Below are 26,910 nucleotides of genomic sequence, written 5' to 3'. Positions count from 1 at the left end.
CCTAAAGTTCTAAAATGATACTTTTATCGTTACGGCTCCTCATTAGACATGAAATACTACGATCAAAGTAGTCACTTATTGCCATTTTTGGTGCCATTCGGGATATTTGTGTGAACACGAGACACGGAAGCAAAATCTAGAAATCCGATCGTTAATTGGTAACTGGACTGCAACAAAGTTAAAGCCCTTTATAGAAATGCTCGTTAATGGAGGTTCTCCAGGGACACGATACATGTAAGTATATCTTAATCCATGTCTAATTGATGACTAACTCAACTACACTTGAAGCTACCCTTTGTTCCATACATATCCATTTGCAAGTTTTTCATCGCGTTTTCTATACAGTAGCCCGTGGCGATATTTAAACGCTTGTCATAGAAAACTTCGACGTATACGTTATGCGTGTTACGTAAAACGTTTTAAAATTTCATTGACAACGAAATGAGTTGAAATAGAACAGGAATAGAACCGACTCTCATAATTATATCGAAGTCTTCGAAGTCAATTTGAAAATATATATATGTAACGTAAATTTAAAGGAAACTTTGCTAATATGATCATGACAAATAGATCTTATTGCGACGATAATGAAATTTCAGAATTTTCAGTATGACACGAACAACATATCGATAGAAGGTTTTTACGAGTGTTCGAGCACTTTTCCGAAGAACTCGCTATTTCTCACGATAATCTTGAGGCCAAATTGACTCGGATCGTGAGACATTCGTGTGCAGCTGTATGACAAAAGTGCCTCCGGTGTAAAGCGTACGAAGCCTTCATCGAGTAGAAAAATGCGTTCCTGTTTACGCGATCTAGCCAATCGAAGGTCGCAAACGTGCAAATATCTTTCTCGGCCTTTCCCAATTGCGTACCTACGAAACTTGATGAATCGGATACAGTGAATTTCTCGAGAATCTTTAACGAGGTGATTCATCGTCGCGTCGCGTCCCACCTGCGAAATACCTGCACAGTCCTTGCGATCGCTGGAAAGGCCACGCTATGGACCGAATTACGAATTTCTTCTTTCCAACGTTGCGAGAGAATTCTGCGTAGTTCCGGGTGCTTTTACGGATCCTGATTTATTTTTACCGTGCTTTGTTCAGTTTTACAGACGATACATACCATAAGAATCGTATGGATTTTTAAATTTAGATATTTCTGAAGAAAAAGAAATTAAATTTCCCACAAACGCATAAAAATTCGCAGTCTAGCGGTACACTCTCAAAATACGTAGTAGATCGCAAATTTCTATAAAATCTACCAAAATAATGTTAAAAATAATACACTCTTTGCTCTTCAAGAAGAAAGTAACACGTCCAAAAATAAACTGCAGCGAAACTCCCCATTGCCACCCACATTCTTCCATGGCCGCTGGTAAAAATAACGAAACTGTCCCCGAAGAAAGAAGGAAGAAACGATTTACATTGCTCGGCATTCATCGATCATCCGTTTATAACACACCTTCTCGTTTCGACTAACAACCGCGAGCCTTTTTTGAAGGTACCAAAACAAAAGCAAGAGAATGGAGGAGTAGGGAAAAAAAAGGAGGTGTTCCGAAACCATCAGCCATCCTCGGAAACCATCGAATCCCCCATTCGGTCCATTCCATAAGCAAAACGATGGTTGGAGGATCGTGCCACGTTCCATGACTCCTTTTTACTCGAGCGGAAGGGTCCTGTGGATCCAAGACGAACAAGAATCACCATATCGTGAGGGGGAGGGCAAATAGAGTGGGGAGCACGTAAGAATTATCCCTGAAGAGTCGAAACGGAGAAGAATGGGGAAAAGAGAAGACACCAAGAAGAGGATGGGCACCAAGTTGGTCGGTTGGTCTTGCCGACCCCCACCCTGTATATAAGCCTTCTTCTGCTGGCTACGTCTTCAGTCTTTCAGTTCGAACGGCACACTGCGTGTACAATACGAAGAGATCATCATCTGTACGAGACTGAGATCGTCGTGACGATGCCTTGCTAAACGGAAGCTATCGGTGCGTCAGGATGCTCGGCCGTGTGCGCGCCGCTTTCTTCAGCCTGGTACGTGTCCCATATACGCAGGACCACGAGTGCTACAAATTCTTTTCTATTCCTTTTCGCTTCTTTTTTCATCTTCTCTTCCTTTTTGACAGTCGAGTCAGTGAATTGCCGTAATTAGGTAATTGTGAAACGGGAGAGAAACATTACAAGTCAATTTCGAATAACAAATAGAACGGTCGTGGATGTAGGTTCATTGAATTTGTCGAGAATAGGCAAGGTGTTTTAGACGTTTTAGAGTTGGTAATGAGGTAGAAATGGATGAGATAATCGTGTGGGCTGAGTAGAATACCATTGACATGCATTGCTGCGTTTTGGTCCGATGGCCTTGTATGAAAATTATTTATTCGGCAAATCCTTTTGCAACGTCGAATCAGGTTGGGCAGACGCGACGAGGAAGTGTCGTTTTCGAAGTTGAAACGAGCTGTTAGAAACGTTGATTGTGATTTAGGTGTAGTTTGAGAAACGGGTAAATTGTACTCTAATTTCGTTTGGGTGTTTGACGAGCTTGAAATATTAGAAACACGATATATTACTCTGTGTAATAACGCGATCAAACTTTTGATGTTTTAAATTGAAAGCGAATATCGGTTGAGTTAAAATATTATCAACAAGTTTGTAATCGCGACACTACAAATTGTGTGTATGATTTATTCCATGTTACAATTAAACTTTTAATTGAAGCTTCCCTTTTTTTTCGCGCTGATATGTGGAACGCGGGAACGATATTTATTAACTCGACGCAATTTCAATATTGAGTTCATTCTATTCGTTTTATACGTTGCACGAGAACCAGAAAACGTGTCCTTTCATTTGAACTTTCTGCAATAATTCTCAAATTCTACGTATCCATCGAAATTTGCGCACGTACCTTCGTTTGCAACAAACACTTCATCATGCCTCATTCAATATAAAAATATATTTGGAATATTTGAAGAAACTTCTATACGATCTAATAATTTTATGTTATTAAACAATAGATAAATAAAATAAAAATAGTAACTAAAATATAGAAACAACGGGTGACTTGTAAAATTGCAAATATTTCCTATCACGAAAGAAAATTAATCAATTGCACTATCATTATTCAATATATTTCAAATTATATAGAAATTCATTAGCGTACTAGCCACGAGTTCATTGAAATTGATTGATCATTAGTCAGACTGAAATAAAGCGTTTATCCGTGAATAATCTTTCACGGCAGCCGTCACTTAAATATAGCGATGATAGGCGTTTACACCTGCGCGTTCTCTGGGATGAAAGCAAAGAGATTCACGCCACGTCGCGACGAAGTACCAACGAATTACGAAATAAAGGCATACGTTTATCCGACTGCAAATAGAAAATCGCAACCAAAAATCGGGTCGGCAGTTATTCTCTTGCACTGCACCCAATGTAACACTCGTTACTTCCAACACACTTCCGTTTACGTTAAAAAAAAAAAAAAAAAACAAAAGAAAAATCAACCTTTAATTCTTATCAACTCGTCAAAATCAAAATATTCTCCACATAGCATTTAATATTCGTATTCCCGTAGAATGATTTAATTTTTAGATTTCTTACTCTTTATATGTTACCTGTTTGTTCTTTTTTTTGGAAATAATATAGGTAATTTCTTTTATCGAGTATTCCTAGCGCAATTTCCATCAACTCTCACGAATTAAATAATTCTCATCAATTAAATAACTCTCATAGTATAGATTAATTACAGATATACAAATAGTATTTCAATTATGCGCAGCAATTATTCACAGTCGTTGCGAAAACAATTTCAAGAATTGTTTAATCACGATCGGAAGCCTCTAACGAATTTTCAAGAACAGCACGTGGAAATCAATTATTCCGCTTACATGTACGAGTAGAGATTCGAAGAGGAATGTTTCAGGGTCATTAAACCTTGCGCAGATAACAGAGGTTCGGTTATATATTTGAAATGCGTTGGACGTAGTTACACGCGAATCGAAACGAATGACGATTGCACCATCATATAATATAATAGGTCGGTATCGCGATGGTCGATGCTCGTGGCGCGGAGTTTCATTGATCTTGGCACTCGCACGCCAATGTCGTTGCACTACATTTCATTCATAACTCTCAATGCCGCGGGAGTAACGCTATTATGCTCGCATGTAATCCCGTGGTTCGTTCGACCGTGACGCATAACGATGCATTCGAACGCGTATCGGTCGCGAGTCATCGAGATGACCCCTGCTATCCGACGCATCATTGTCTCGCAGGGTATAAATTATATAAGTAACTTGCGACTACTTGCGTACACAGTGGAACAACCGTGAAACGAACGATCGACGATCGCGATGAAGACATCGGATCAGAGTTTTGGTATATGGAACGTTTAATATAGGAAAAGTTAGGGCCACTCGTCAACGAATCGACGAAGAATCTGTCTCATTAATTATTCGCAAGTTTTAGGATAAAAAGAGGATATTTGGGAGGAATACGAAAGATAGAAAACATTAGTAGCTGTGGTATTGAATAAAAAAATTGTAATTTGGAATTTAATAGAAGATGAACTAAGAGAGATGGAACAAAGATTTGAAGTAATATTTTTCATTGAAATAAATGGAAAATCGGTATCGTTAGTTTACGACAGAATTAGATAATCGTAGAGATTGAAACAATGGGGATTCTTTAATTTAGAAATTAGATTCGATCTTTTCAACGAGTCTTCGATATTGATGGTAGATTGGCGATAACTATAGGGTTTTAAGTACGCAAATACACAAGAGATGGATAGGTACAGGGGGCTGGGGAAAAAGAAAGGGCTTGTGAAATAATAGCCGGTCAATGGTCAGCAGAAGATCTGCTCATCTGTCGGGAGAACTTCGAATAAGGCCTCTTCTATCGAAAGTCTGGCAATGATTGACGACTACCGGTTGAACTATAGGCTGCTCCGGCTCTATCTTCAATCTCTAGAAATTATCTTCAGATGCAATCCGTTTGTACTGTTTACAAATCCGGCGAGATACAGCGTTTAACGCTTTGATACGGCTAGTTAAATACAAAAGCTCAGCTAATTTGTTCCGGTCCGCAGCTACCCGTTTACTGCGCTTCTGCGATAGTACGTTGCAAATTTGCAAATTCGTCTGGCCGCCAATTTCTTGCGAATTTTTGACTTCCTGAACGGTGGATCGACTCTTCTACGAAATAGATAATCTTTATCTATTAGATATCTATTAACGGATAACCCCTTTACCTTCTTTGTGAGAAGTGGTTCACAAAGGTATTTGAACACATACCATAGAAACCTTCGATGTGTATATCGTACGTGTTACGTAAAACGTCTTGATTACTCTAACGAGATACGATTCTCATGGTTTTATCAATAAAGTTTGAAAATGTAAAAAATTAGCATTGACGAAGGTCCCCAATGAATATTCAGGTTTATCAATACAGTGGTTAATTGATTACTTAAACTTAACTTTCGTGATCATTGCGAAATACGTGTACATTTGTACTTTAGTGCATATCTTCTCATTTCTACATACGTATATCCTACTTTCGGATTTGTTTCAAACTTAACGAACATAATCATGATAATCCAATCTCATAACGGTGCTAATGAAATTTCACAATGTTTCGTACATAATGTATTAGTGAAAGATGGCTACGAGCGTTCGAACACTTTCAAGAACCTATCTGTCTCTATTGAAACGTTACAGAAAAGCGTTTAATAAGAATTAAAAACCACGACGTCAATCAGACGAGTAAATTTTAATTAACCAGATGTAGAGGGAATTTCTTTACGGAACAGATAATTCCCTTGGCGAAAAGATCCTATTTCAAAGACACTTAAACGATGTGTAATCGTGCTGAGAATATAAAGGGAGTAAGTTTGCAATTTGCACATGCACCTGACCACAATCGTCATTTAATTCTGGATAGAATTGAAAGTTTCGTCGAACTCGTTGTCATAGTCACGAGGTGATACAATGAGATGCGCCAGCCACCCTAATGTAAAAGGTAATTTGCAAACGCGTTTAACTGCCGATTCGTCGTAACTGCCTCGCAAATAGACGAGTCTTTAATGAAACGACATACGAAGCTCGTCACGAACTCCGACTACTTGGCTAAATAACACAGATTTCAAAAGGCTACCCTCTCACGTGGAAACTTTTCTAAAAGCTGATACCCTGAGGTAGTAATTATGTTTTATGATTTATTGAATGCTCGATCGTCGATACGCTCACGTTCACGATTACCCTTTACCTTTGTCGTTAGGTCTTCTAGCTAAATATCATGCAATATCTTCCATATAATCGTAACTTACGATGGAAATTATTTCGCGAATGTACGCAAGATTCGATTGCTGGGATCAAGAGTATAATCGTTGTAAAGTGTGATTGAAATTGAGTACAGAAGGTGTTTAAATGAAATTGGTTCAAAAGCACGGCGAGGAATTCTGAAATTAAAGTCTGATTCGCGTAGAAAATCGTTAAAACGTAACAAACAATAAACCACGTTATTTTCTCTTAAATTTCTAGCGCTAAAACCAACTGAAATTGTTACTTCGAGCACCACTTTTTTTCTTTTTTTTTTTTTATTTAATTACACTGGCAGCTTTGAAAATTACAAAGCAAATCGAATAGCGAAAGGATTTACATGTGTCCAGGGAAACACATAAAGAGCAATAACGTAAATTGCAAGCGAAAAGCAAAATTATTATTTAATAATGCTTGCCTATATCGGAATTAAATAGTTGAAAAACCATAATCGATCCTTTCAAAGCGATGCGAAAGTTCACTAAATGCCGTACAACTTGTCTAAGAATTTATATATTAATGTAATCAGTAAAACATAATGTTGGTACGCGAAGCATTAAGCAACTTGTTGCAACTCAGTTGTGAAAGACGCGCGCAAGGAACAATGTTTAAAGGTTAGACAGCAAGAAAGTCTTGTTTGAGGAGCACGTGTATCGGCCACGCTGATTTTGCTACAATGTCCTTTTTGATTAATTTCCCCGCAGGATTTGACTTGGACTCTTATGTTTTCGATATGCAGAAAGATTAAAGTTACAAATTCACGGAGAGAACATGACTCAGGGTATCAGAAAATGGTCTGTGTCCAATTAGGAAACAATGATATAGAAAGCAAGTGTTACAAAGCAAGATGGTAACGTTACGAATATGCTAATGATTCAATCAGATTTCTATTTTGGGTGTATCTAGGAGAAAATAGATAGAAAATGTGAAAGTATTGTGCAACGATCGAAAGTTGCATCACTGGGAATATTTTGGAACAGATATCACGAGAATAGAAGTTTTTCTCTTTTTAAATAATGTCAGATCTTTCTTGTGACAATTTGCTGAATATCGTTACTTACTAACACAATCGATAATAATTGACCGATCAGATACTTTGGTGATTTTTAATCAGCGCATGCTTGCGACAAATATTTTGTAATATACATTTTCAAGTTCGTTTCAAACATTATCGATACAATCTTGATAATCGTGTTTCACCATAGTGCTAATGAAATTTCAAAAAGTTCTGTGTAACACGCATGATATATTCGTGAAAGGTTTCTATAATCGAGCTAACATTACCATTAAAAGGAAGTTACGGATAAATATTCTGAAACGAATATCAAAAGTATTCGATTTCTGGTATTTCAATTAAAAAAGTTTCTTTCTATTCCTTTGTTGTTCAATTTTCCACGTGCTAGGCAGTATGTGATAAATTAATTCGCGTTTTGTCTGATTTTACATTAGAAGAAACCACAAAGCCGCAACAAACACCGTCGAACCCTCGCACACTTGTTGCCACGACCTCCGCAACGGGCTGACAATGAATCCGTGTAGATCCTATCGAGCTAACTTTCTTTTCGTAATCCTCCCAATAATGCAAACCGCCTCCATCTGGTTTCGGTAATATCCCGGTTGGCCTTCTGATATTAAATTGCTTTTCTCCCGCAACCGCCCATTGTTTCCACGAACAATTAGTACGATTACGTTGATGAACGAAGGAAAAGAAGGAGGGAGATTAAGTGTCGCGTACAGTGTCGGTTGCGAGACCACCGAGTTATCTTGATTTTTGGAACAACGATCCCTCGATGCTTCGAGCATTGGATAGAACGATTCCCGTGAAGCACGCAACCTGTGAGCATCCATGTAATCGATCGCAATACGAATCGTACAATACGATATTGATGTTTGAGTATTGCATTCAAACACCATTCGAATATTATTGATACTGATTGATATCGATTGATAATAACAAATATTTAATCAAATATACAATTATTTATTAATACTGCACACAACTTCGACCGATCGTTGTATCTACATCAATTGCAACTTATTTAATTTCGTCTTTTCCAATTATATCTACAACTATTTTTTAATATCTTACCTAACCTGTCTGACCAATCTATCTGAATCTCCTTCGACTTACTTGAACCGCAGTGTCGCCCATTCAAACTCAACAAAACAATAGAAATGTTACTTTATCTAATATCAAAAACTTCTTTCATCCTCATCATTTAATCCCTCCCCTTGAAATAATCACTAAGTTCATTCCTCTTCTAATATCTATAAATCGATTCCTCTTTCTACGATTATCATTCCTATTCGAATTGCCAATCAACTCTTATCAATCTCGCTTCGGTCTTATCCCATGTGTTGAACGATTCGACCCCATTCGGTCATGAATTTCGCACGAACCAGGCCGGCTGAACTTTCTCCGAATAGAAAACGATTTGAATGATCCTATACTCGGCTGTGCGCGCGTATCTGCTCGAATCGATGCGGCCAAACCGTAAGATAAACGATCGCCAGGCCAGAGGCCTGGCTCCAAGCGATATCGACGTTCCATTACGCAACTCGCCGCTGACTTTCACTGAATGCGATGATGCGCCGATTCGTGTTTCGCGACACAGAGGCCACCGTCCAGCCTCGGGCCGATCCATGACGCGATATACATTATACATGTTAGGGGTTGATCGGTTTTACCACCCCGTAGGCGATCGCGCATCAAATTATTAGGAAGATTAATTGATACGATAAATAGGCAAATAGGTCTGTGTGAAGAAAGAATGATTGTTTTAATATTAAATCTTTGATACAAACGTAAAATAATTTTAAAGATACGTTCGTCTTTTAAAGTAGAAGTATAATACATGCCAAGGGATGTGCAATTTAATGACTGTTCGTTGTGAAAGATTTCAGTGGAACTGATTCAAACGAATTTCGTTATGTAGGATATGTTAGCTGTATATGCCAAACTGATTAGAATTTTTATGAAGCCCATTATAAGTAATTGAGTTAGAAATGTAGGAATTTTTGGTATTGCGTAAAGATTTAAATTTATCCATGTAAGAAAGATAGGTGCTCGGAGTATCCGAACTAAAATTAAACTTTATTTTAATGTCTGATACACGAGCATATACAGTCGGCCTCGAAGATGTTCGGATAGTAGTATAACTTTTACTACTGTGTTCCATACCTGAGATAAATACAGATAAAACAGCAAGAATGTTATGTGGTATACTGAAGTGTTACAGTGTATAGATTCAGAAAGTAAAGCATTTGTGGCTTAGAACAAACCGTTGTTTAAATATTGAAAGAAACTTTGGGAAAGAAGTGAATTTTCGTGTCGCGGAAAATGGTAATTGTCCGATAGTCCTTTTGTTCAATAGTGCGGTTTTATCTGTATTTATTTCGGATACAGAACGTAGAAGTCAAAGTTATGCTAATGTTCGATTATTTTTAAAACCAACTGTATACACAGTTAAGGAAGAGTGCAAAGTGTAAACAGCAATGTTAAATATAAAGATTCTAACTGCTGATGGAAATTCCTGTCTCAGGGAAATCCTTCCGATGACTGTACGATTTGTTCGATATATGCATTTTCTGTTCCTTCTCTTTGATTAGTGACTTAAATTTTTAGTGACTTGAAAAAAAAAAAAAAAATGAAGAGGATCATATCGAGTTACGTAAAGATATGAAAACGTGTGTAATAGAATATGAGTAATGTAGGAGATGAATTCGCACAAAGAGTATCGATTTCTGCTAATTATCCCTCGTTTAGTGGAATTTTCCTGTCACAGGATTACGAGAGCTTGTATGTAATTATTTTCTGTTGGAGTATGTGAACGAGAGATCGTTACGTTCTCTTTATGGGGATCACGTTAAGACAATAATCGACTTTATTCTTTTCTCTATCTTTCTACCGTGATCCAATTATTATTAATTTAATGAGACATCATCATACATTTTCTTTCTCTTTGCTATATTAAGTATTACAGTATTACTATTATTATAATATTATCTACAATATTAATTATTGATTTTAAATCTTCATAAGTTTAAAATTTCTCTTTCAAATTTTCTTCAGGGAATAATTATATTTCACTCTTCTCTTTTATTTAACTTTATATATATATACAATATATATACATATACATTGCTTCACTTAATTAGAAAATACTTAGACATAAAATATTTATGGAAAACTTTTATATCCATATGGTATACGTTACATGAGAAACATTTTAAAATTTCATTAGCACTGTAACAAGGTACCACTGCCAGGATCATATTGGAAAAATTGGAGGCAAATCTTAAAGTTTATATAAAGATTACATATACAAAGGAATTGTACAAGCGTTCGAACACAGGCTGTTCGCGAGCTTATGTCCATAAATATGAAAAGTTGTAAATAATTAATCGACTTCGTTAATGAAATTTTCACCTTTGAAACAAACTATATGCATATTAAAATCAGACCCACGATACGAAAGATAAGATAGGAGAATGAATAATTAATAAGGATGTTCCACGCGAGAAGATTATAGATACACATATTTACGGACTTGTTTTTACGTCCCTCGAGTTTCTACTTGTCATAATGATCATATACCGCAAAAGCGCAACATCTGTATGCAAATGACAGAGTAAATGAAAACGGAGAACGGGACGAGCGTGAATAGAGTAGCGCGTTTCGTGGTACATACGAGCGATTATGCAATCGACAGCCGCAATCTTTTCAACCGATCGTTCTTTTTTTCTCAGAGAGAAGAAATTGTAACCATTATGCGTTCACACGCTTTAATTAACGATATCTGTCGAGACTTAATAAGATTTCGAAGATCTTACATACGCTTGTAATTTTCTCATAACCGTGTTACACGATTCTCTGTTTTCATTTTGCAATATTTCGGCGGCTATCCGCGCGCGAGCAGAAGTCACGGATGATATCGTTGTGTTATTTCTCTTTGACAGAGATCATCTGGTACACGATCGAGCTTGTTATGAGATTCCCATGTGAAAATCGGTTTAAACGATGTTGGTATTATCGGGAAACGCTATCTCGTTAAAAAGGCTATTATTTTTTTATTATGTAAAAAGGTTTTCCATCGATCAAAAAATACTCGACTAAGAGAGCGGATTAAAAACGTGGAAATGAAAGAATTCTTTTTAAACGAATCGTACTTTTCAAAGCCCTCTAACTTTTTATAACTTCACCTTTGACTTTTACTTAAATCCACTCGTGACGTTTACCCACGCGTACATAATCTTGCCCAACGATAATTAATCTATATTTCCCTCCATTGTTTCGGTACAATATATCACACGAACTTGCTGCATGCTTAAACAAATCAGAATTTGACGCAGCAGACGTATACTGTGCGTAAGTTCTGCGCGTAATCGTTCACGCAACAAAGGTCTTAGAGCCGCTTGTAAATAAAAGGCTACGCATATGGAAGTGACGAATGGGCACAATTTCTTACCTTGAACCACGATGGCTCGATGTTCTGGTCCAAGTATCTCTTCGTTACTCGCGGTGTTCTCATTTTCAAGAAGTCGTCAGCCAGGCACTCGCGGCCACGATTTAAAAATGTGCTATTTAAAAACGCAAACACCAGTCACCCACTGAAACCAAACGAAACGAATTCGTGTTAAACGATCGTTTATACGCCTCAGATACTATTTGCGACGCTGCTTCATTTAACAACCGACTCGATTAAAAGCTAGCTTTCGTTTTCAATTTCCGATACTCGAGGTCGACTAGGAACGCCATACTCTGTCTGGAGAGGAAATTAACGTTTCAATCACGACACGAGATATAGAAAAGATCGTGTATAATAGCCAATACTGTTCGACTTTATGCGATGCCGCGTGATAGTGTTATCAGAACAAGCGACCAAGTACGACTAACCGCGTTCGTTTTGCTACCAAATCGACTGCCTCAGGTTAAATCGGAATTTAATGCGAAAGTCGAATGAAATTTTCCACTTTGATATTCCCGGTTTCCTACGTGAAAAATCGTTTCGCGTGATATTTAAGAGGATAATTTGGGCGAGATGAGATTTCCACAAAAATTTACTTTTCCTATTTGCGTCGCTTTTCTAACGAACAGATGGTGTACGATGAATAAACCGAGAAAGTTTTTATACGTATAAATAATCGAATTTTTATAGTATTTTTTATGCCTGTATCCTCCAATGTACTGATATATGAGGCCGAGTTATCTGATTTCCAATGACTCAGAAAACGAAAGTTTCGCGAAGGAGGATTTGTATCGAAGGTAATAAAACAGTTCGATACGAAACGGAATACATAGAACGCGTAACAAAGCTACGAATTTATGAATTGTCGTGAAGTTTTACGATTGTTCGTTCGGCCCTTGACTCGTAGTTCTCAATTATCAATCATCAATATCATCGAGAATTTATTCTATTGACAGAGTCGTATGAATTTATCGCTATGAATTTTATGACTGATTGCATCTTCACCGTGCGATGAGAAAACGAATCCCATCACCTTTCCCATTGTAGAGTTCTCATCGAAAAACCAGGTAATAAACGGGTAACTGCTTTGCCGCGTAATAATATAATAACTAACTATAGCGTGATTTGACGGGTAACAAATTATCGGCAAATAATTCATTTTTACTCAATTTTTTTTTTTTACATTTTTATCAAATTTTTAAGAAATTTTACAATTTATAAAATTTCCTCATCGGAATTTATCTGCTTCGTTAATAAATTCGTTCTTTTTCTGCGAAAGGATATACAGTCCGTTTTATTTCAATTATCACGAAAGATTTCTTGCTTTTAACGTATAAAATACCATTTTAAGCGATCGACGACTGTCTCGATCGGCCGGGACAATCCTCGTCACGTGGATATTCAAACAGATCCACGTTTCTTCGCCTGAAAATCATACGTATAATTTCAGATGCCCTATTCGATAAACACCGCTTCATCCTTCGATAATCTGCATTCGTTTACGTGCCATTTCATCGCTGTTCCGTAGATAATCTCTAATACTTGGTTTTACGCTGGTACCGCATCGAGAATTATAATTAGGTTTTTAATGGCAATTCATAGCGGGACTGGATCTGTTAATTTACAGATAATTTAGGAGGCTTCGGATTATTATGTTGGAAGAAAAAATATATAGTTTATAGGACAAGTTATCGCAAAGGAAGACGTCAGGGAAAATGTAATAATTTTTTGCTTGATAGGTAATCAAAGTATTTTAATATGAGACTAATCATTTTCAATGTAATCACAAACGTGATCATTTATCGTTTTTGAAATACGAATATCGAAACTATCACGCTGCATATTTACCATATAAACATATTTCATACCATGTAGATATTTATTAAACAGTAATTATTCGTAACAACATTTCCCTCGGGAAATAACTTCGCGCGCACCTAACATTCAAAATCAACAACAGTGAATCGAGATGAAAGCAACAGGAATGCAGAATAAACAATCCGAAATACGTACATCGAAACGATATTTGCCAATGTACACATATGTATAGTGCTCTTTTATTCGCAAGAATTTCAACCACCGGAACTCGTCTTTCGTCCTTTGATACACGAGCAAGAAAATCGCTCCCTCCTACCGCAGCTGGGGTGTACAAATTCAAAAGCGTATGGCGTTCTATCAAAATAATTTGACCATATCCAGCACATCAATAAAAAGACAGAAAAGGAAAAAAAACAAAAAGCATACTCGCGTGTCTCATCACGGTGCAAACGAGATTTCAACATACTTTACATGACACGCGCAACGTATGTGCATCGAACTTTTTTACAATTGTCCGAATACTTTTTGTGATTTCCTTAGCGAAACATTCGTTTCGATCGACCAAACCACGATCGATCAACTGCCTTTCGCGCGTTCTTGGACGTCCTCGAGTCGCGCGAAATCTTCACCGGTTCCCAATGTGGGTTTATGTCCATCTGTATCCTGAAGACGGCTGAGCGACGCGACACGATGTTAATCTTGACAGCCGGTGAGGCGCGTAAACGCGGATGGTTACTGCCTGGGGTTCGATCCTTGATTTACCATTGTCCACTAAAATATCGCGCCGGCACGAATACCAGAGGGATTAACAGGCGACGTTTGATTCACGGCGCAGGGCAGGTCGAGCGTTGGCATATATTAACCTTTCCCACCACACACGAAAGACTGCATATACAGAAGGCGAGATATGGCGAAGCGATGGTCGGGAAGAAGAGCTACTCGGGATCTCACTTTCCCTTTTCGTAGGTGGAACGATATGGCTGTCTGACATCATCGATCACGCGGCAAAGAACGTCCTAGCAGGATACGAGCGATCGTGCCACTTTTCACAACGATCTAGGTCGACCTCGTGCCGAACGAGATGTTTCGCGATCGAATGCTCGCGCTTTCAGCGTCCAGACGACCTCTTCGTTTATTATTCATGGGTGAAACTACGTGGTTGTACGCGGCGATTGATTTCTCGTACTCGTCAAGGAGGAGCGAACCTGCCGAGTCAATTTGCTTTCGCAGCTTGTTCGATCGACGTGGATTGGAACGTGGGGCGAGAAAGGGTTCGCGATTTGCAAGGCGTGGAAAGAAAGCGATAAGCGTCACTTGTCAAATTTAGAAACCACTTTTACCAATGATCAGATGTTATCGTACATCTCTCAAACGTATATTAAATCGTTCTTATATTTGATGTCGACTATTGTAGAAGTTGTACGTTTTGGAATGTTTCATTTGACGCGTTGTTGCAGAAATATCAGAATGGAAATACGATCGGAGATCGATGGTACCAACGTCCTTGATACCATTGAGAATATGCTGGAACTAGTTCGTATATGCATAAACAGTTTCTATAGATGAATATTCTCACAGAGATTATTGTTCAATTGGTGATCGATGGTGTTAGGATTTCTTAATAATAGCTGGATCGATAAGGTGAAATTCCAGAAAATGCATCATTCTTTCCATCAATCTTCTATCTAATCGATTCAACGGCACATTCCTCGATCATCGTATTACGACGCTTAGGAATGGAAAGCCTGGCAAATTTTATGCAAAATAAGCAAAAGAAAATAAATGTCTTTTTATCAGCCATTTTTTTATACGTACCGTTTTACCGCGAAGGCTCACGCGACCCATTGCTCAATGCCAATTTGTATCTGTTTCATTTCTTTATTGACTTATTACTTCGCGTGCATAAATCATAGGATTCTAGCTGAAATCAGTGATTAGAGCTGAGCAAGGTATCATTAATCTGATTGAATAGGACTGTCAAAAATACTTGAGAAGAATAAAGTAGCGTTTCAATTGCCTTTCATGTGGGTGGAACCCGTAACTAAGCAATCATCAATCATGATTACGAGTATAAGTTGATAATTCTAAGCGTGTTTTAACGTCACGAACGAGGAGACACGTATTATAACAAACGTCTCTATTAACTGGCTACCCTTTCAAACGCTTTGATACACAGCAAATGTGACTTGCAATGATTAGAACGTTGGGAAAATTCACAGCAAAAGTTAAGAAAGATTTATTTAGAATTAGAATCTTGTCATCTCGTTGAAGTATATGTTTGCAACCAATATCTTGTATTTTCTGCTCGTAACTTCTTTTCCAGCCATTATATCTGACACCGATATTTCTTAAACACCGTAAAAATGCTCGTAGACCAATAACCAGATCAGACATAAATCGAATAAAAATCGGAAGTCGAACGAAAGTAATGGAAAGTCGTATTTTTTCAAACCTATAACGCGATTAATAATTCCTGTTCGCTATCGATCCGCAATAATCGATAAATACGCAAGCAGACCATGTGAATCTAAACTCGTTGGATAGGATTGGCCGAGGTATCGCACAGAAACTGCTTCGAAATTTCACTTTCGGTTGACACGCGTGGGCGTTGATAAACAGGACAAGATTCGCGTAATGGAATATTCAGATAAGCTACTTAAACGAAAATACCTACTTTCAATTTACTAATTAACGTTTTAATGAAATATTATGAATGTTATTTAACGTTAAAGAAAACCAGCGTCTCGTTTGCCTGGGATAGTTTTCTTTAGCATAAACATAATCTGCTGTTATCCGTAGCTTCGATAAAATATAACTTTCAATTAATTATTCCTATTAATGAAAATCGCAGTGTTTGCTTTAATAATGAATCAATTCGTTCCATCTGACCTTTTTAATGTTAAAATTCTCCAAAATATTTCTATCACGATTATACCGCAATATATTTTTATTTCGGCTCCGTGAAAGTCTCTATTCTGCATTCCTTTAAGCTTCTGAAGCTTAGTTTTATTGTACTCGGGGTACCTTTGTTCCTGTATCCTTTAAGCTTCACTAAGCGGTTTCTAAACAATTTTTTAATCGCAACGCGTAGAAACCATAATTTAATAACAATGTGTATAGCGCGAAGAACAGATAAAGCAGAAATATCTCGCTATATCATCGTCCATATAAAATTTACATGTTAATTGTCGTATTGTTATCTCACTGTACCACCGTAACATCGTCGAAGGTAACGAAGCAGCTTCACCATAAAGTCGAAGAAAGTTCACCAATACTACGACGAGCGTAGAGCAATAAAAATGATTCTTGTAATCATTACGAATAAATCTTTATGAATAAAAAGACATTTTTCGTCCTTTTACTATGCATATCGCGTCCGATGATCGTTCAGTGGTTTCAGGATATAATAAAAAAACGTGGGAAACAAAATGACTCACTGTGACTGCAATAGCGCCAATAGTAGTAATATGAACGTCCAAGCAGAAGCAATAAATTTGGACGATTTTTATCCTCCGACTGTGGCTTGTCGACGTAAATCGTACAAGCCTCATTGACCTCATTATTTTGAAATAAAATTTCTTCGGGGAAGAAGCACTCGAAATGTAAAACGTTATAAGGATTGTCGATGTTCCTGAGATGTTTATCTTTCCACCGAGGAACACGATGATGTTCCATTGAAAGATTACGCGACTTTATTTTTTAATTATCCTAAACAGTAACGCGAACGAAACAGACCTTTTCAGTATTAAGCACGTGGAAATAATTACAGAACTCAGTAAGTTGACTTTTATAAGAAGATTAAACGTTATTGTAAATGACAAAAAAAAGCGAAATTAAGCGTAGTACAACGATTTCGTGGTACAATCTTATTTTATGCGTGTACGAAGATGGGATAACGTGTTCATTGCGCGTATGAAACAAGCGCATGAACAAAGATAATGCTCGTAAAGTAATAGCGAAACCTCTTTTTAGACTTTTCTTTTTTTTTTATATGTATTTTAATAGTGAAACAGTATTTTTAAAATATTTTAAGAAAACAAAATTTAATCTAGATATATCTGGTTTATATTAGGAAATATCAAAATAAAGAATGTGTATAAACATATTGAAATTTTTAAAGTCAGAAATGAATCGAAACCCAGGGGCAATAGAAAATTAGATTTTGTATATCATTTTCAGTTATACCTATATAACTGATTTATTACGAAAGAAAATTTAAAAAATTGAAATATAACGTGAAATATGTCATCTAACTGATTGTTTAAAATCAAAAGGGAAGTAATTTTTAGAGTAAAATGTAGTTGCATGTTTTTCAGCAAGCATATTTCTGAACTTCAAGCGGTCGACATGACATTTAAGATGACGAGTCGATCTGTTAGTGAATCTGTGCTAAGCTTTTAAAAGGTGAACAAGATTAGTCCAGCTAAAGTCCACCTAGCGAAAAACAAGTTGGCTAATTTCGTGCTTAATTATCGTTCCTGATTAATTGATCATATAGTTTGAGTTACATGCGTATTAGAATAACAAACTATATTATTTATAGCTTTCAACTGATTTATAATCAGCCTTCTAAAACCCAGTGCCATAACTACATAATTTAAAAAATAAAATGCAAACGAATATTGTAATAATAAAACACAATTTTTTTACTAATTAATCGTAAATTCATCTGCAATAGGTGATTGCCACATCTCTGTTGCAATACACACAGCAACAAGGAAGCAGGCAAGGTAGAGAAGTAATATTGAACATCAGCGACGAGCAGAAAATTCAATACCTAAATCAAGATTTCTATTCGAGTGAGTATATCGTTTATTCGTGACAGCATATTGGGGAATAATTTGAATATATTATTATACTTCTCAACAGATGCATATAATTATGGCTATGAAGTAAGTCCCAACGGGCAATTTCATCACGAGGTACGCGGTCCAGACGACATCACGTATGGATGCTATGGATATATTGATCCATTTGGAAAGCTAAAAACAACGTTTTACATCAGCGATGGTTGGGGATATCGAGTTGTTCAACCAGGAAACTCGGTTGAATTGTTCCTTCATGAACACGAACATCACCACGAAGATGACACAGGACAACATCATCAGGAACATGATGATCATCACGATCATCATGGAGTGATTACAGAATGGGCTAATTTGTATTTCCCAGAAATATGTAGACAATTCGATGGAACGGGTTCTGGATCAACCGTCATACCAATACCAGGTAAATCACTATTCATATAAATAACATACAAGCAAACAAAGTGCGAAACGAAAACACTAACATTATATAACACAAAAGACCAAGAACAAACGGAACAATAATTGGCGGAAAACTGACACAACCAGGTAAACTACAGAATCCACCAAAAAAAACGGAAATATCCACATAAAACTGATATGCACAACATGACACAATGGCAAACGTCGATACTATAAGAAACAAACAATATGCGCTGAAAGAATACTAGCACGAAACTACAAACTAGATCCATTACAAATACCAAAATTTCAATTACAGGATATCCCGGAATGCCGGAAACACCATCACAACCAGGATATCCAGGCAAACCAGGAACTCCTGGTATACCAGGCACGCCTGGTACACCCGGAACGCCAGGACAACCAGGTTACCCTGGAACACCACCACAACCTGGACAACCAGGCATACCTGGCACACCTGGTACACCGGGAACACCAGGATATCCTGGAACACCACCACAACCTGGATACCCAGGCACACCTGGAACTCCTGGTACACCGGGAACACCGGGATATCCAGGAACACCACCCCAACCCGACTACCCAGGCAAACCCGGAACACCTGGCACTCCTGGCACACCTGGAACGCCAGGACAGCCCGGGTATCCTGGAACACCTCCACAACCTGGATACCCAGGAACACCTGGAACTCCTGGTACACCGGGATATCCTGGAACACCACCCCAACCTGGATACCCAGGCAAACCCGGAACACCTGGCACACCTGGTACACCTGGAACACCAGGACAACCCGGGTATCCTGGAACACCTGGTGCACCAGGAACTCCTGGACAACCAGGCTACCCAGGAAAACCTCCACAACCTGGAAGTCCTGGCACACCTGGCACGCCTGGTACACCAGGAACGCCAGGACAACCCGGTTACCCCGGAAAACCGCCCCAACCTGGATACCCAGGAACACCTGGCACACCTGGAACACCCGGAACTCCAGGACAACCCGGATATCCTGGAACACCACCTCAACCTGGATACCCAGGTACGCCTGGCACTCCTGGCACACCTGGAACGCCAGGACAACCCAGCTACCCTGGAAAACCTCCACAACCTGGATACCCAGGCACACCTGGAACACCTGGCACACCGGGATATCCTGGAACACCACCTCAACCAGGATACCCAGGCAAACCCGGAACCCCTGGCACTCCTGGCACACCCGGAACGCCAGGACAACCCGGCTATCCTGGAACACCTGGTGCACCAGGAACTCCTGGACAACCAGGCTACCCAGGAAAACCTCCACAACCTGGAAGTCCTGGCACACCTGGGACGCCCGGTACACCCGGAACACCGGGAACACCCGGATATCCTGGAAAACCACCCCAACCTGGATACCCAAGTAAACCCGGAACACCTGGCACGCCTGGTACACCCGGAACGCCAGGACAACCTGGCTACCCCGGCAAACCGCCTCAACCTGGAAGTCCTGGCACACCAGGGACGCCCGGTACACCCGGAACACCGGGAACACCCGGATATCCAGGAACGCCACCTCAACCTGGATACCCAGGCAAGCCCGGAACCCCTGGCACTCCTGGCACACCCGAAACGCCAGGACAACCCGGCTATCCTGGAACACCTCCACAACATGGGTACCCAGGCACACCTGGAACACCTGGCACACCGGGATATCCTGGAACACCACCTCAACCAGGATACCCAGGCAAACCCGGAACACCTGGAACTCCTGGCACACCTGGAACGCCAGGACAACCGGGCTACCCTGGAACACCGCCACAACCTGGATACCCAGGCACACCTGGAACACCTGGAACACCTGGAACGCCTGGTAAACCCGGAAAACCAGGACAACCCGGATATCCCGGAACACCACCACAACCTGGATACCCAGGCACACCTGGAACACCTGGAACACCTGGAACGCCTGGTACACCCGGAAAACCAGGACAACCCGGATATCCTGGAACGCCACCACAACCTGGATATCCAGGCACACCTGGCACGCCCGGTACACCCGGAACGCCAGGACAACCCGGCTATCCTGGAACACCACCACAACCTGGATACCCTGGTAAGCCTGGTACACCTGGAACACCTGGCACACCGGGATATCCTGGAACACCACCTCAACCAGGATACCCAGGCAAACCCGGGACACCTGGAACTCCTGGCATTCCCGGAACGCCAGGACAACCTGGCTATCCAGGAACACCACCTCAACCTGGATACCCTGGTAAGCCTGGCACACCTGGTACACCCGGAACGCCAGGACAACCTGGCTATCCCGGAACACCACCACAACCTGGATACCCAGGCACACCTGGAACACCTGGCACACCGGGATATCCTGGAACACCACCTCAACCAGGATACCCAGGCAAACCCGGAATCCCTGGCACTCCTGGCACACCCGGAACGCCAGGGCAACCCGGCTATCCTGGAACACCACCACAACCTGGATACCCAGGCACACCTGGAACACCTGGCACACCGGGATATCCCGGGACACCACCACAACCTGGATACCCAGGCACACCTGGAACACCTGGAACGCCTGGTACACCCGGAAAACCAGGACAACCCGGATATCCCGGAACACCACCTCAACCTGGATACCCAGGCACACCTGGAACACCTGGAACGCCTGGTACACCCGGAAAACCAGGACAACCCGGATATCCCGGAACACCACCTCAACCTGGATACCCAGGCACACCTGGAACACCTGGAACGCCTGGTACACCCGGAAAACCAGGACAACCCGGATATCCCGGAACACCACCTCAACCTGGATACCCAGGCACACCTGGAACACCTGGAACGCCTGGTACACCCGGAAAACCAGGACAACCCGGATATCCCGGAACACCATCACAACCTGGATACCCAGGCACACCTGGAACACCGGGCACACCGGGATATCCTGGAATACCTCCACAACCAGGATACCCAGGCAAGCCCGGAACACCTGGCACTCCTGGCACACCTGGAACACCAGGGCAACCCGGCTATCCTGGAACACCACCACAACCTGGATACCCAGGCATACCTGGAACACCTAGCACACCGGGATATCCTGGAACACCACCTCAACCAGGATACCCAGGCAAACCCGGAACCCCTGGCACTCCTGGCACGCCCGGAACACCAGGGCAACCCGGCTATCCTGGAACACCACCACAACCTGGATACCCCGGCACACCTGGAACACCTGGCACACCGGGATATCCTGGAACACCACCTCAACCAGGATACCCAGGCAAACCCGGAATCCCTGGCACTCCTGGCACACCCGGAAAACCAGGACAACCCGGCTACCCTGGAACACCGCCACAACCTGGATACCCAGGCACACCTGGAACACCTGGAACACCTGGAACACCTGGTAAACCCGGAAAACCAGGACAACCCGGATATCCCGGAACACCACCACAACCTGGATACCCAGGCACACCTGGAACACCTGGAACACCTGGAACGCCTGGTACACCCGGAAAACCAGGACAACCCGGATATCCTGGAACGCCACCACAACCTGGATATCCAGGCACACCTGGCACGCCCGGTACACCCGGAACGCCAGGACAACCCGGCTATCCTGGAACACCACCACAACCTGGATACCCTGGTAAGCCTGGTACACCTGGAACACCTGGCACACCGGGATATCCTGGAACACCACCTCAACCAGGATACCCAGGCAAACCCGGGACACCTGGAACTCCTGGCACTCCCGGAACGCCAGGACAACCTGGCTATCCAGGAACACCACCTCAACCTGGATACCCTGGTAAGCCTGGCACACCTGGTACACCCGGAACGCCAGGACAACCTGGCTATCCCGGAACACCACCACAACCTGGATACCCAGGCACACCTGGAACACCTGGCACACCGGGATATCCTGGAACACCACCTCAACCAGGATACCCAGGCAAACCCGGAATCCCTGGCACTCCTGGTACACCCGGAAAACCAGGACAACCCGGATATCCCGGAACACCACCTCAACCTGGATACCCAGGCACACCTGGAACACCTGGAACGCCTGGTACACCCGGAAAACCAGGACAACCCGGATATCCCGGAACACCACCTCAACCTGGATACCCAGGCACACCTGGAACACCTGGAACGCCTGGTACACCCGGAAAACCAGGACAACCCGGATATCCCGGAACACCACCTCAACCTGGATACCCAGGCACACCTGGAACACCTGGAACGCCTGGTACACCCGGAAAACCAGGACAACCCGGATATCCCGGAACACCACCTCAACCTGGATACCCAGGCACACCTGGAACACCTGGAACGCCTGGTACACCCGGAAAACCAGGACAACCCGGATATCCCGGAACACCACCACAACCTGGATACCCAGGCACACCTGGGACACCTGGAACGCCTGGTACACCCGGAAAACCAGGACAACCCGGATATCCTGGAACGCCACCTCAACCTGGATACCCAGGTAAACCTGGAACACCTGGCACTCCTGGCACACCGGGGACACCCGGATATCCTGGAACACCACCGCATCCTGGATACCCAGGTAAACCTGGAACGCCTGGCACTCCTGGCACACCTGGAACGCCAGGGCAACCCGGCTACCCTGGAACACCACCGCAGCCTGGATACCCTGGTAAGCCTGGCACACCTGAAACGCCTGGTACACCTGGAACAACAGGACAACCAGGCTATCCTGGAACTCCACCTCAACCTGGATATCCAGGCACACCTGGAGGTCCAGGAACCCCTGGTGCACCTGGTAGTCCAGGAGAACCCGGATACCCCGGAACGCCAGGAATACCGGGTGGCCCAGCGCCACCAGGATATCCTGGTGCACCAGGAATACCTGGGAAACCTGGGAAACCTGGGAAACCTGGGAAACCCGGAAAACCTGGCGTCCCAGCAATTCCAGGACAACCACCATATCCTGGTTCATCCGAAACTCCAGAAACTCCCGACAAACCATATCCACCCCCATATCCACCATCTCCTGAATATCCTGGCTCCCCTGGCAGTCCAGGCGTCCCCGGATTGCCTGGAACACCCGGAATACCCGGTAAACCTGGCAGACCTGGCAAACCTGGCAAACCTGGCAAACCGAGCAAACCTGGACATCCATCACATCCTGGTTACCCTGGAAGTCCTGGTCATCCTGGTTCTCCTGGTACGCCAGGACTACCTGGCACTCCCGGAACGCCAGGAACTCCACCAATACCTCCACAACCAGGTTATCCAGGTACCCCCGGTACGCCAGGAATTCCTGGAACACCCGGAACTCCACCAATACCTCCACAGCCAGGTTATCCCGGTATCCCTGGTACTCCAGGAATTCCTGGAACACCCGGGACTCCACCAATACCTCCACAGCCAGGTTATCCCGGCATCCCTGGTACGCCAGGAATTCCTGGAACACCCGGGACTCCACCAATACCTCCACAGCCAGGTTATCCCGGTATCCCCGGTACGCCAGGAATTCCTGGAACACCCGGGACTCCACCAATACCTCCACAGCCAGGTTATCCCGGTATCCCCGGTACGCCAGGAACTCCTGGAACACCCGGAACTCCACCAATACCTCCACAGCCAGGTTATCCCGGTATCCCCGGTACGCCAGGAATTCCTGGAACACCCGGGACTCCACCAATACCTCCACAGCCAGGTTATCCCGGTATCCCCGGTACGCCAGGAACTCCTGGAATACCAGGAAAACCTGGTAAACCTGGCAAGCCAGGCAGGCCAGGAAAGCCTGGGATTCCTGGGGTTCCACCTGTCCCACCTCACCCTGGATATCCTGGCACGCCAGGCGTACCAGGCATTCCTGGAACTCCTGGAACTCCTGGTTCTCCACCCATTCCTCCGCAACCAGGATACCCTGGAACACCGCCCTATCCAGAGATCCCTGGAAAGCCTGGGAAACCTGGACATCCCGGATCACCAACACCAGGTATGTAAATTTTACATCTCCATGTTGAATTTAACAAATGAGTAGAACTTCTAGTGTAATAGAAATATTTGGCTTATTTTTTTATATATAGTCCACTAGAATTATAATGTTTTCTTTTGCTGTTTCAGATCAGCCTCCGTATCCCCCATATCCAGGATATCCTCCCGGGCATGAAGGCCCAATTGGTGGTGTAGGTCCAGATGGTCCCAATGGTCCATGGCCCAATGGTCCGGATGGTCCACAAGGACCAAGCGGTCCAGGTGGACCAGGCGGGCCGGGAGGCCCTGAAGGTGGAATTGGAGGAGTAGGAGGTATAGGTGGCGATGGACCTCCTGGTCCAGATGGTCCATGGCCGACAGGTTCACCCGGTCCAGATGGGCCATGGCCTGGTGATCCCGACTACGTGCCTGGAGCTCACGCAACAACTCGTCCACACTACGAAGGACCAATTAAGATTCAATATCCCATCAAGTATTACGAACCTACGACGCCATCCTCTTACGTTTATCCGTTGTATGGACAGAAGCAAGTAGAACGGTTAACCTCTAACTCTAAGTTCGAATTGAAATATTTCAATAATGAAACTTCGAATGAAGGCTACGAAAAGAACGTCGAATCTACAACGGTTACATATCCAAGCAAGATAAGCGGTCCCATAGGAGTGAAGGATAGATATATAGACTCCCAGTTTGGAAATCGACCCCAGAGACCCGGTTATCAGACAGGACAAGTAAACCAAAATGCGGACGAAATTAATTCCTTGCTGCAAACGCAACGAAAGGAATTGCGTAAATACACAGAACAGGAAGACCGAAGTAACTACGAAGATCTTAAGAAAATTGTATCGCAAACTCCTCAAACTGTTTACGACGGAGTGGGTCCTACCACTATTGCGAAATACTCCAGCCGAGAAAGATTGCAACAGGGCTCTCGCGAGAATCGTAAATATCCCCAACAAGTGACGAAATTGAGCGAACCGATGATTCGAATAGAAACGAGCCCCGAAGAAAATACCGCCGCGCTTATCAAACAGGTAAACCAATTATCCGAAAAATCTAGCGAACCGAGCTTCGAGTTCGCTGCGATCGGTGTTCAGCCACCGAATCCGATCAATATCAAGCCCTACGAGCAATCTGTAGGGCCAGATCCTGAAACCTGTCCCTGTTACCTTGTCGAGCCTGGAAACGATACAGTCACAACCACGAGCACGACATCCATTCCTCTCATTGGTCAGCTTGGCTTCATTCCAGTAGTATTTGTACCATACTGTCCGGGCAACGACGAGACGGACAACGAAAACATGAAAGACATGTTCCCCTCTGCAATGCCTGTCCCATATGCATGCGACACGTGCGGCTTGCAAACCGGGAAAATCGAAACGAAGCTTCTCAGCGTGAATCAGCTTGGCAATATAGAGAATCTTCGCGAGGCGTTGCGGCAAGCAAAACTTGGCTTTTTAAATGTTTCAGCACGGCGTCGGACGGAAAGGAGGGGGGCGAAGAGTCGGCACGTCAAGTGAAGAGTGCGATTGCGATTCACGGATTTTAGTTCGTCACTCGGCTACAGGAACAGCCGAGAGTTTCCGCGGGAACGGTTCGTAAAACGGAGAATCACTGCCCGTCCGTCAGCTGCTGGACAGCTGAAGGATGGCCAAAGAGAGACACGATCGAAAACCAACGAGAAAAATCATCGTCTCGCAATGGGTAACCATAATCTTACGTTCTTACAGGATTAGGTGGAAGCTGACAGAGTGAAAGTAACGGATCGTGGTACTTAGAACGATCGACTATGGTTATCCAGAGGTAGCGTACTGGCTAGCGTACATAACAGTTTTGCATTTGCGTTCTTAACTTTTTTTTCTTTTAACACGGATGGTAATTTATGGAACAGTTTTTAATAATTAAACCTGAAAAGTAGAACATTACTGTTTGTTGCAGCGATGGGGACAGCGAAACGAAACTGGAATACAGTTTCTAGAATCGTTTCCGCGACCAGTAAATTAATAATATTCCGGTTTATGTTTCATAAAAATTCAGGATACGTAAGGATTAATGCAGGATAAAGTATTCGATGTTTGTCATCTCACAGAGACACATATGTAAAGCAAAC

The 26,910-nt window shown here is 42.5% G+C and overlaps 1 protein-coding gene across 1 annotated transcript; it reads left to right on the top strand.

The window, feature by feature from the left end:
* Nucleotides 1-1,620: 1,620 nt before the first annotated feature.
* Nucleotides 1,621-26,442, top strand: LOC132914618 (collagen alpha-2(IV) chain-like). The gene is made up of 7 exons (XM_060973866.1): nucleotides 1,621-2,033; nucleotides 18,278-18,398; nucleotides 18,469-18,828; nucleotides 19,126-19,188; nucleotides 19,270-20,076; nucleotides 20,203-24,801; nucleotides 24,930-26,442. The coding sequence occupies exons 1-7, from the start codon at nucleotides 1,998-2,000 to the stop codon at nucleotides 26,318-26,320; spliced, it is 7,377 nt and encodes a 2,458-aa protein (XP_060829849.1). The 5' UTR covers nucleotides 1,621-1,997; the 3' UTR covers nucleotides 26,321-26,442.
* The last annotated feature ends 468 nt before the right edge of the window (nucleotides 26,443-26,910 follow it).

Source organism: Bombus pascuorum, chromosome 1, assembly GCF_905332965.1.
Source record: "Bombus pascuorum chromosome 1, iyBomPasc1.1, whole genome shotgun sequence".
Lineage (NCBI taxonomy): Eukaryota > Metazoa > Arthropoda > Insecta > Hymenoptera > Apidae > Bombus > Bombus pascuorum.
The sequence above is the reverse complement of the archived record's forward strand: the minus strand, read 5'-3'. Positions and strand labels throughout refer to the sequence as shown.

Coding starts and splice junctions, on each gene's coding strand:
- LOC132914618 (XM_060973866.1), top strand. CDS start 1,998: ATGCTCGGCCGTGTGCGCGCCGCTTTCTTCAGCCTG. Junction 18,399..18,468: donor AAATCAAGATTTCTATTCGA/GTGAGTATATCG, acceptor ACTTCTCAACAG/ATGCATATAATTATGGCTAT. Junction 24,802..24,929: donor TCCCGGATCACCAACACCAG/GTATGTAAATTT, acceptor TTGCTGTTTCAG/ATCAGCCTCCGTATCCCCCA.